The sequence below is a fragment of the Anopheles ziemanni genome, chromosome 2 (assembly GCF_943734765.1).
Source record: "Anopheles ziemanni chromosome 2, idAnoZiCoDA_A2_x.2, whole genome shotgun sequence".
NCBI classification, from domain to species: Eukaryota; Metazoa; Arthropoda; class Insecta; order Diptera; family Culicidae; genus Anopheles; species Anopheles ziemanni.
In genome coordinates this window covers 77650344-77662432 of record NC_080705.1, presented here as the reverse complement: position 1 = coordinate 77662432, position 12089 = coordinate 77650344, and the positions used below count along the sequence as shown (strand labels likewise).

The 12089-nt window shown below is 48.8% G+C and overlaps 1 protein-coding gene across 1 annotated transcript in view; it reads left to right on the top strand.

Moving 5' to 3' along the window:
* LOC131281145 (uncharacterized) overlaps nt 1–12089 on the top strand; it is a 30086-nt gene that overhangs the window by 17777 nt on the left and 220 nt on the right. The window contains exons 4-8 of the mRNA XM_058310404.1: nt 5873–5902; nt 7104–7434; nt 7499–8884; nt 8930–11738; nt 11813–12053. Of these exons, the coding sequence (XP_058166387.1) occupies nt 5873–5902; nt 7104–7434; nt 7499–8884; nt 8930–11738; nt 11813–12053 (4797 nt within the window). The remainder of the gene's footprint in view (nt 1–5872; nt 5903–7103; nt 7435–7498; nt 8885–8929; nt 11739–11812; nt 12054–12089) is intronic.

Sequence of the window (12089 nt, the reverse complement as noted above, 5' to 3'; positions counted from 1 at the left end):
ATTATTTACCTCATGAGGACGTAATCAAGCTCTCTTTAGGTACACCTGTATTTTATGCCTAAACAGTTTGGTTAGCTGTAACAATATTTGAACCACAAACACATCGTTCGCGTAATATGCGCCATGCTGATGATCACCTCATAAACTGCAAATCATAGTTTCTCGTTTTTATTCATTTACTACCATTCCATCCAGCACCGCCATTAGCAACAGTCTGGGAAATTAATTCCTGTCCCGATCGCTTTTTACGAGCTGCTAAGCTGTGATAGAATGGCAATTTTATCGCCAGTATAAACATTTGATATCCGAAGCCAATCTTGCTCATCAGCCCCACCCGGTCCGCCCGGTCGCGCCACGAGAAGCCCGTCGAAGTTCTCTGGGACAACTTATGTCGGGGTGCCCCGACAATGATGGTGCTGCTGCGGGAAGTGCACATCATTTAGCATTGTTCCAAGGCGACACCGTCTCGTTCGTCTTCGACAGATGCGGCCACGCGAGAGAAGCGCGCCGGGAAGGATAAATATTTGTCCTGCCAAACGGGAAACTATCGCGCTCGTAGTCATGTTGAACTTTTCGGCTGCAAACGGTGGCCTCTATTTCGCTGTCCTAACTCCGATGGGTGCCGGGGAAAGGTGGAGGAGGAGAAGCAGGAGGTGGAATCACTAAACAAAGCGACGGCGGAAATCAATCAATGTGTCACAAAAAGCGATAGACATGTGCGTTGGCGGGTAAAAGTGAGACGTTAGAAAAGATCAATTTTGGGGGGGAAAAGCTAACATACGCCGTCTCATCGTTTGCTCACGAGAATGTTTGTTGGTGGATGAGTGTGGGTTTGTGTGTGTGTGTGTTTTGCAACGGTTTCCACATTCAGGCCGTTTTCTTGTGCACTTTCCCCCCCCCGTCCCTGGTGGTAGCCGCCTTCCATTTCGTAATCGTTTACCGACCGGTTCGTACGGTATTTGTACTGCAAGCCCATTATGGAAGGAATATGATTGCAACCTCACGCGTTAGTCCAGCTTCATCTGTGAGCTGCGAAATTGTCGAGCAAAAACGTTGACGATGTTTATTTAGGTTTTTGTTTTGCTGCAAACATTCGAACACACACGGACACACACTTCTTCGACTCGTTTTTCGCCAAACATGTGGGTCTAAAAATAACTGAACTGGCCGAAAGAAAAATAACAACACACACTGGTCCAGCGGATAATGAGGGGATTTATCGTCACACGGGTTTGGGGTGGGTGGGAGAAAGTCCACAATTTGCTCACCCGAAGGTTAACCTTCTGCTGGCGACAGGAAGTCCGCCTTGCCATGGTCCAACTGGTGACCGTCGTGTGTATGCGGCGTCTGTGTGTTGGAGTGCCTCGTACTTTACCGCTTAACGCGTAAGGACGATAAGCTCCCCATCAGAATCCCTTCGGCTCACTCGCACTCACTCGTTTCCCAGCAGCGCGTAACCCGTAAAATGAAAGGCAAATAAGCCGCAGCGTGGACGAGCGGCCATCGCGTGCCGTTCACGTGTCCAAATTGGTGCAAATTTTTTCCATCATCCAGCCGAGAAGGGAAGCGAAGGATCCGGATGTTTCTTTTCTCCCGTTTGCGGTCGGTTTCCCACACGTCCGTGAATCCATTTCCATACTTGCGAGCTAATCAAATCTAATCACACTCAATCAGTGTTTAGGACCCCCGGACACTAAGGGGCGAATTTGTGGCCATCTCTCTGTACAAGTGTGTGTGCCCTTATGACTTCTGTGATGGTTAAGATTTGGTTGAGGGAAAACAGCCCGAGCAGGATGTGGTCGGGGAGTTGAAATTGGTTTATTAGAAGCAGTACATTTTTTCTTCATCCCGCACATTTCCCATCAACGTTAGCGTGTTAATATGTTGACTTTACCGGTATTCTTTGGTCTTCATGCACACACATACACACACACGGAAACATGCAATTTGCCGTGGACTCCATCCTATCCGAACCTTTTTTCGGTTGATTCTAAATTAGCTCTTATGTTACCTCCAAAGCGTTAATAAAGTGATGGAAGATTGGATCTCTCAGAGCTAGTCTCTACTCGTTGACGGGGCCCAGAGTTTTCCCGACAGATGCTCCCGTATTCAGGCACTGGGTTCCGATGTCAGATTCTTTATGCAAGCATTTATTAGTCCTTGGAGGGGTAAGAAGAAGCACATTTTAGTTTAATGTGTACGTATTATGATTGTTGGACAAAATCGGCCCATGAGCGCCGGGGCTCACCACCTCGACGGCGTGGGTTCGAATCCCAACCGTGACCGGACCCTCCCCTGTACGAGAGGACTGACTATCCATGTACACATAGGGTAAAAAGTCTCGTAAGCCCTTTACAGGGCAGGCATGACCAACAAGGTCGTTACGCCAAGAAGAAGAAGAAGTATTATGATTGTAGGTAACTGTTAAAATAAAATAAAATTAAAATTTTCAGAATTGCATATATTTATGTTACGTATAAAATTGGCTCAAAATCAATTTAATTGGCGAGATCTAATCTCTGCTACTCCAGAAACGCTTTAGATGAAAAAGACTGGGCGCCTCTATTATATGTGAGAAAAATTTAAACATTTTATTACTTCTGTGAATATGACTTTTGAAGAACTGGATTGCACTAAATATTCAAAAATTATAGTATTTAAATGATAAGTTTTACACCGACGGTCTTAGGATTTCATTTTAGCGAACTTGCAATTTTGCTTCAATCAAAGTCTCGAACATGTCTCACACAAACGCTAACAAACATATGATTGATGATTTCGCTTATTTTTGTTTAATAAAGAGCTTATCTTTAAACACACCAAAACGACGTGAGAAAGGCGCATAAGCTAATCTACTGCATCAGCCAACCAATAAACCAGAAAACTGTGTCACCAAAAGCACAAAAAACAAGGTTAATGATAGCTTCACCGTTTATCCTTCCGCCTGTGCACGAACAAACAATGTGCGCTGACGATAATGACAGCCTGCATGGCATCATCATCGCCAACAGGCCACGAAGGGGCCGGCGATCCATGCATGGTACGCGACCCGGCAACGCTCACATGATGTTTTTGCATTCTTCTTCGAATTTATGTGCCCCCTCCATTCCCGCACCACTACGCTCCAATGGCGCGTGTCTTTATTGCATTTTTATTACCATTATGCTCTTCTGCTGTATGCTTCACGAAAGCATAAAACACAAGCCCATCGACTAGCAGCCCTGGGTCTTTGGTTAACTTTTCACCCAACCTTTTCGGAGTGCCAACGCTGGGTGTGGCGCGGTCCTTTTATATCATTATGACCGACATGCAGCGAAGCTACGCTGCTCGAGCACAAACATCCGGAAAAAAGGACGCGAACGAACCTATTTCATTCTCTCGCGTGCACGAAATGCCAATGCTTCACCGTCGATCCGTCGAAAGCCCCCGGTTCATGTTCGCTGACTTGCAACACTGGCAGCACTTTTCGGGCATTAAAGTGCAATAACTCACCGGTTAAACCAGTTCCTGAGGTATGTGAAAAGCGTCTTCAGCTTGGAAAATATACAAAAAAAAAAAAAATATCTCTCCATCTCCCTCCCGCTTCTCTGTCTTTTTAGCTCTCTTGATGGTTCCTTCCATACCATGATTCGTTGGCCAACAAGATTGGCAGTGTCGCCGCAATTTGGTCACTCAATGGAAGAAAGGGCGCGCGTCGCGTTTTCGCGCTAGCCACAGGAAAACTTTACGACACGTTACGAGTCGTCCACGATAAGCATGTGGATATGAATTGGGTAGTAAATGACACCGGCGATTTTTTTTCGGGCCAAAAGATAACACGATCATGAAGTGGAAAAGTGCTTATCACTTACGATGATGGTAATGGCCAGAAGAAAATCCGGAATCCCCAGGTGGCCACCGGCACCGCTTGAAGGAAAAGTTTTTCGATGTCCTGCTTGGAGAGATGAAAGGAGCCAGATTGTTTTATTTTGGCTTTCAGTTCCTTCAATAATATTAGTAGTTAGTAAGCAATTATATTATAACCGTTTAAGTTATGAAAAACTGGGCGCCCCCATTTCATTCCATTACATCATTTAGCACATAAATCAACTAATTATCTCGCTAAAAGTGTATTTCTGAAGAGAAACAATTAAAATCAAATTAAGCTCAATTAAATAACATTTCTCCTTATCCATAGTTTCCACACGCTACAAGGCGATTAAAAATACGCTCCGCATGACAACACTAGCAAAGCAAGGAAACTTGCTGGGGGATTATTATATACTTAAACGTTTCCTGCTATTCCCTTCAGGCGCTCTGCCCGATCGGAACGATTTCACGTACTTGAACTTCTGGAGAGCACATAAGTGTATGTGTGTGTGCCGTTTCAGGAACGTTGAATAAGACAGGTGCTCGGTGTTCCCGGGCGAAAGATTATAGCCCACAGTTTTCAAACGATCCATAATCCGATCGAGAAATTTATTTTAACTACAGGATTAGTACACTTCTAAGCACTAGAAGGTTGTTTTATCGTTCTCCCGTTCGTACGCACTATTCGATAAATATATACACTTTGCCAACGGCTAGTTCGGGTTTGAGTAGCGTAAATATATTGCTTCTAATGACGTGTACTTCAGCTTTAGACATTTCCCAAGAGTTCAGACACTACGGAAGAACCTACCCATAACTTTGCAGCCGTTCGCACCGTTCATACTGCGATGGTAAAAACAAGCGGGGTAAAATTTTGCGATGTCTTATAATCGCTCAGGCGAGGCGGCATCTTGTGGTTGACCTAAATTTCTGTCAAGATTGTTTTTCTCCATTACGTAGTGGAGAAAAATGAATGCCATAAGAAACCTTCTAAAAACGGTCCACCGAAACGAATGATGAATGTGCGACCAAAGCATGAATACGAGCACGTTTCAAACGGACGTACGCAAAGCTTCGCGAATGGTTGAGCGTATTCTGCATCATTTTGCTCCCTGTTTTTTGTCTTTTTTGTTGTATACAGTTGTGTGTGGAGGCAAATTTTCTCCCGTACCACCATTAAGACCCCTCATTATCGTCCATTAGACACTCGCTTTCCTCCTTCACCGCTCCGTGGCGGGCGTTCGACAAACATTTCATCCGGCTGGTAGGATGGATCACAAAAATCGAATGACAAATGATCCGTCTATCCATCTATCCATCCATCCATGAGCCAATGTGTGGAGCCCATTTTCTTTTTTTATTGCGTATGGGTGATAACCATGTATGTTCATACTGCTATATGTATGGTTTGCAAATAGATCAACGCACATTATGCCGCTAAATACGCATAATGCGTTTGGTACGACACATCAATCAAAAAATAAACCTTGTATGCAATCCTGGCGAATCGTGGATTATTGGGCATTGAAATCATAATTCGAAAATCAGCAATCCTAGGTAGTGGTAACTCTATAGAATTATTTCATTTGGGACATTTTAGTACAATATGCTAGAGCAAATTCATGTTCATATTCGGGGAAATGCATGTTTTTCGTAGAATCATCTGCATTGCGCGCATCGCTACCCAACAACGGTTAGAGCTTAGTGTATGGTCGCGTTGTGAATTAAGTTATCTTGTTTTCTCTACTTTTCTTTTCTTCTTTTCTTTTCTTCTCTTCTCTTCCATCCGTCGCGTTTGTATCTCTGCAAACATCACCTGCATACTTTCTTGCGATGATGTGCTCTGTTCATATGTACAAATGCGTCTCATACACACTAAACCAAAACGTGCTACTGTTCAAATCCACTTTACCACGAAAAAATGGCACAAAACGTATCTGAAAATACTTGTTCCATTCATTAACATATCAAATCGAACGGATACTACCCTTAAAACGTTGGGTGGAATGGGCATTGCGGGCAGGAAAAGCATTTTCCATTATGTACAAAGCTGGTAAGGTTGCATTGTCTCACCCACGACCGTTGTTTGTATCGAAACACCCTTTCCTTCTCTACTGTATTGTGTCGTTGCCCTGCAGAAAGTTTTCCATCTATGTTATGTTCTTCTCACGCTCCTAACACAACGTTTTGCTATCTGTTCCATTCTGAAAGAATATTACAAAAACAATTTATATATCTCTGCAATATTATTCATTCGGGTCATTTTATTTTAGCTGTAATGGAAAATCTTTCAAGAGTCTATATTTTACATCTGATTTCAGTCTAATGTGTTCTGCAAGCATGTTAAATTGTTTATCTATTCCTGGATGATTGGTGTTACACAATATGTTCCTCTCACTACAGATCATATGAAGATTGTTTTTAAATGCATGATATTTTAGAACATTGGTTGGTTTTTTGTTCATAATCTTTTATATTTTGTCCGTACATTTTGTAAAACAAATAAACTGCATTATCAAATTTTGTCTATCGTTTTCACATGTCCATAATCAGTTGCCGCTAGTACCGATACGTAAAAGAGTGTTTCCCGTTAGTTAGATACTCTTGAGGATGCGAATTGAAATTAATGAAGCGAAATATAATCATCCACATGGACACGTGCTCGTCAACGTGAGGCGACTCAATTTCATTTTGGCTAGAACCTGTCCATTATCCACCTTTTGTTTGCCGGTCTCAAAGCAACCGATTCGCCTTCTTGAGCAAAAGGAGGTTCCTGGAAGTTTGCCCCGGCTCAGATTGACGCTATCGACGGTTCGACGTACAATCCGTCATCTTGTCAGCCTCGTGATAAGTTGAACGCTTAAATTGATGCAACAACAAAAATAAACAAGCATCGTATTGTTGAGATGTATTTCCGAGAGACTCGTTGAGATGTTGGTAGGCAAAGTTTGACCGTGCACCATAGACCAGTGTTTATTATCTTTTTCGTGGAAAATTTGGCTTTAGTTTAAGCACTCCTTTTTCAACTTTTGTTCAGCTGTCCTCTATCACTCTACCCTGACATCCTCATTGCAGTGACAATATTACATTTCATTACTGTCCCGTTACGTTCCCACTGAGTCAAGTGCACTGAGCTGTCGGGGAGTTCGATTTCACCGTATTCCTGAAACCTTACCTTATTTTCTGAAATCCCCTGACCGAAGCTCTCCTGGAAGTTGACTTTAAACCGAGGGTTTTTCTCCGCTTTCCTACAGCGCACCCAAGTCGACGAAACCGTGGATGAGCAGCTCGAAGCTAAACTGTCGCGGAGGCAACTCGCCCGGCCCACTGGAAGCCATCTTCTTTGGGCCGCAGGTTGGTGGTGGTGCCAAGTGTGGCGGTGGGTCCGCCGGACGCCTCCTGCACGCCCGGAACGTTCACAAAGAAATCTGTGCCTTGCTGTTGGGGGCGCTCGAGTCGCTCCGGCTGTCCCTGCAGGAGTTCTGCACCGTGCTGCCCCACCAGTGGTCGGCGCTGACCGGTTCGACACCACTGTCCAACCTCGACACGGAGCAAAGACTGAAGAAGCTGTCCGATTCGGCGAAGGTAGCTTTGATCGATCGTTGTTTTGATGCTAGTACCTCATCATACATTTTTCATCCCCTTGCAGCTTCTAGATACTGAGGACGATCTGGCAGCCCGGGCCAACTCGGACATTGCGCAGCTGTGTGCGGAGTGTATCCTCTACTGGAGGCGAGTCCTTTCGGCGGCCACCCAACCGGCCGTACATGGGCTGCTGGCGAAGAAGCATCACACGCTGCGAGTTCGCCGCTTCGCCGAGGGATTTTTCGTTATCGACAATCCGCGCCATCTGGCGAGCGGGTGCTACGATTCCAACTATCAGAACTACGTGTCGATCTGTGAGATGGCACGGCGGTCGCGCTATTTATCGTCCTTGCCACCGCTGCCGGTACACTGCACACCGCTCGATGGCGACGCCAACTCGTTGCCGCTCATTTTTGAAGATCGCTACACGGACACGAACGAATACGGGAAGCGCCGGTCCGGTAGTGAACCGCACCTCAATGGCACCCACTCGGTTGTGAGCGCCGCGGCAAGCCTCGGAGGTTCTACCGGAACGGGGACGCTTGGCAAATCGACGAAGGCGCACCATCACCCGAACAAAATTGCCCCGATTTTGACCGGCGGCAGCAAAGAATGTTCATGCGGCATTGCGACCTGCTACATCGAGCCAGTGCCGAAGATTTGCGGCAGCTACATGGGCATCATGACACCCCGGTACGCTCTTGGGGGAGACATTCTGCAGGCCAGTCTTACCATCACTCCAGCGGCGGCTGCCTCACAGAACGGGCTATGTCCGAAGGCACTATCGAGACACTCGGCGTCAACCCTGCTCGATCCTCCGCTGCCAGTCGCGACCGAGCTTCAATGTCCTTGGGACCAGCAGTTCAAGGGAATCTACACGACCGGTCCATCGGTTTTCAGCGGGGGAACACTGCCGACGAGACACAGTAAGTCCCTCGACCAGTTGGAGCTGCAGTCGAGTGCCAATTCGGCGTCACTACCACGCCAGCATCTGCACAATGCTCCCTACAATGGTTACGGTCATCAGCAAGGGCCTTCTCATCCCCAACAACAACAACAACAACAACCACAGCAACAACCACCACAACCGCAACAACCACAGCAACAGCAGATTCCGCGTCAGCAGCCCCTACTCTACCAACAACATCAGGGACAGGGACAACAACTGCAGCAACAGCAGATGCCAGCTGGTGTAGCCCTGTTGCAGACACTTCCTAAGTCAAAGCCAAAGAACCCTGTGCAGGCGGAAGACTTGCTAAAGAATATCAACGAGTTTCGGGAGAAGTACAAGAACCCTGGCGACCCACGCAAAGTGATCCACGCGGGTGGAACCGCGACGCACAACCCAACGTACGATCTGCAGCAGGACGCCTTCAGTGTAGGTCTGCTGAATGGCTACGCGAAGTTGGCCAGTGACTTTCGGCACGAGCTGAAACAGGTACACTCCGGTGCTTCGCAACGCAATGGAGCCCAACAATACCATAACAATAGTCAGCAGCAGCAGCAACACATTGGCCAGCATCGAGACCAGGGTCATATGGCTTCATCCGGTTCTGCAGGCGCGTACTATAATTCACTCCCCAAAGGTGCTGGAATGGGGGTACAGGGAGGTGGTCCCATAGCACCGCGTAGCTCGTTTCCTCCGGTGCGCAGTAAAAAGCAGCAGCAGCAGCAGCAGCAATCCAGCTCCACCTCACTTCCGACGAAGGCGGTCTCGAATACAATCCCACGAAGCAACTCCTCGCAACAACTTCGACTAGCCCAAAATGGTAGCACACCATCGGCAATGTCCATGGGGGGTGTAAATAGTGCCACCCTTCCGCACCGGTCAGTCGAGTTCGCCCGTATACGAGTGACCGACTTCAGACAGATGGTACATGGCCAGTCGCAGCAGCAGCAGCAACAGCATCGTCGAAGCACCTCGAATGGCGGCAGCACGCACAAGATCGGACCGACCGCCAACGGGACATCGGGTGCAGGTCCGGGTGGTGGAAGTTCGAGCAGTTCCGACAGTCCAGAAATAACACCCCGTACACGGAACAAGCAGCGACGCCTGCTATCGTCCGCTAGTGTTCCGTTTCAGCTGGAGAATTTGGAGTTGGAACCGGTTGGAGGAATAGGTCCGACTGGGATACCGGCTGTGAGTGGGGCGGGGGGATTCAGTGAGAGCTTACCGAACCTTGCACCTCCACCGGCAGCCTTTGCCAGTGACTCACTGCCCCCATCTGGTGCCACCTTTCGTCTACGACGGCGTCACTCGAGCAGTGAGTCTACGTCTTCACTGAGCGAGCAATCCGGATGGGTTTCGAGCAGACGTAGTACGGGTCCCTCGAGCCCGGACACGCTACTTAACGACCAGCGGGTGGTCAATGGCGAGCAGCTGCGCAAAAAGCTACTGAAGTTGCTGAACGAGCAACCAAGGCTCGTTGCGGGACGTAAGAACAGCACGCCCACATCCCAGACGGAGTTTTTCGCCCGCAGCAACCAGAGCTCGATGAAGTCGAAACCAACATTCGGGGGAGGTGCCAACGGAAGTGATATGATCCGCGGTGCTTCGGTTCAGACAGAGAACTGGAACAATCTGGAAAAAGATTGGAACGATTCGCGGAATCGCGCGGCAACTGCTGCAGCTGCTGCCAACGCGGCGGGTAGTGGTCCGTATGGAATGGTCAGCGGAAAGCGTGCACCCGGTGACCGTACCACCGGAAACGGCACGACCCAGCCCAACCCCAACCAGGCAGGGTTTAGCACGACCGACATACGACCACCGCGGCGCTCGAACAAGAAGGAAAAGTCTAAGTCCGACTTCGACCTAGCGCACATTTCCGACTACGTGTTTGACGATCTACGATTGCTGCCTCCACAGCAGTTTCGGGACGCGCCACCGCCGCCTGATGAGTTCCGCGACCCACCATCATTCATAGAGGATGTCTCGAAGGTGAGCTCGAAAGTGGATCAGCCAACAACCGCGAAGAGCGCCACGCTGACTCCTCGAACTATCCCGCTACCAGAGCTACCACGTCAGCAGCAACAGCAGTCGGTTGTGAAGGAAGAGAGTCCAGTTCAGCAACACCAAAAGCTGCAGCACCAGCACCAACAGCAGCAGCAACAGCAGCAACGCCAATCGGTGCAATATTATGCCACGTTGCCAAAAAGTCATCCTCCAGTGACTCCGGCGCCGCTGTCTGTTGTTTTTCAACCGCAAATTATAACGGCGCCCCAACAGCAACACTACGCAACACCGCAACCGCTGACCCAAAGCCACAGTCATCATTACAGCAAACCGCACAATGCTCCCGTTAATATGGGCGCGGCCGTGAAGAAGTGCGAAGTGCAGGCCATCGACAACCCACTCTATCACATTTACGAGGTGGTCAAAACTCCCCGACCGGTGATGAAATCGCAAAGCTCGAACGAGCTGGCCGCCATTGCAAAGTGTGCAGAAACGCTGAATAACGCGAATGCCACCATGGTTTCACTCGCCGGGATACACAGCCAACCGGTGACATCAGGTCCGCAACAGCAGCACAACGGGAACACACACTACGCCCCACTGCCACCGCCAGTAGCACCCTCGTTGCCGTCAACGACGACGATGGCATCAACAACTACAGCAGGACCGCCCGCAGGGTCGACGGTTGAAAGGAAGACGTCCGTTCGGGAGCAGTCTAGCGCAGCGGAAAGTGCCATGACGACGCGTCGTACTAGCCGGGCGAATGAAACCGACGAACCGACAGTGGAGGAGAACCCGGAACGCGAAAAGCGAGTCGACCCCCCGATGCAACTGCTGGAGTTCGAAAAGTGCCGTGAAGAGTTTCGCAAGCAGATCAACTACTCGGGCTCGATCTACTCGGACTTTCAGAAGATGGCCTCGGAAATGCCGTACTTCCATATAGCGGACGAATTTCGGGCATTCTCACCCGCTGGCCTACACCTGGTGATCTGCGTACACGGACTGGATGGGAATTCGGCCGATTTGCGCCTTGTCCGGACCTATCTGGAGCTTGGACTACCCGGGGCGCACCTGGAGTTCCTGATGTCCGAGCGCAACCAGGGTGACACGTTCTCCGACTTCGATACCATGACCGACCGGCTTGTGGCCGAGGTGCTTTACCACATCGAAACATATCAACTCAACCCGAGTCGTATCTCGTTCGTGGCCCATTCGCTTGGCACGATCATCGTGCGATCGGCGCTGGCCAGACCTCAAATGCGTCCGCTTCTGTCCCGGTTGCACACGTTCCTCTCGCTGTCCGGACCACACCTGGGTACGCTCTACAACTCTAGTGGACTGGTCAATATGGGTAAGTGTAATTACTGTATCTAAACGACTTATTTCTCAAGCTCCTTTTCTACTGCTTTTTAATTTTCTTTTAAGGAATGTGGTTTATGCAAAAATGGAAGAAATCGGGCTCCCTGCTCCAGCTATGTCTTCGAGATGCCGGTGATCCACGCCAAAGTTTTCTTTACCGGCTCAGCCAACGGAGCACGTTGCACCACTTCAAGAACGTGCTGCTGTGCGGATCGTCCCAGGATCGATACGTTCCACCGCATTCGGCCCGCCTGGAGCTCTGCAAGTCGGCTGTACGCGATCAGTCGAACCTCGGGATCGTCTATCGGTGAGTTGCTCGTCAGTAGGTGCTAGCAACCAACTT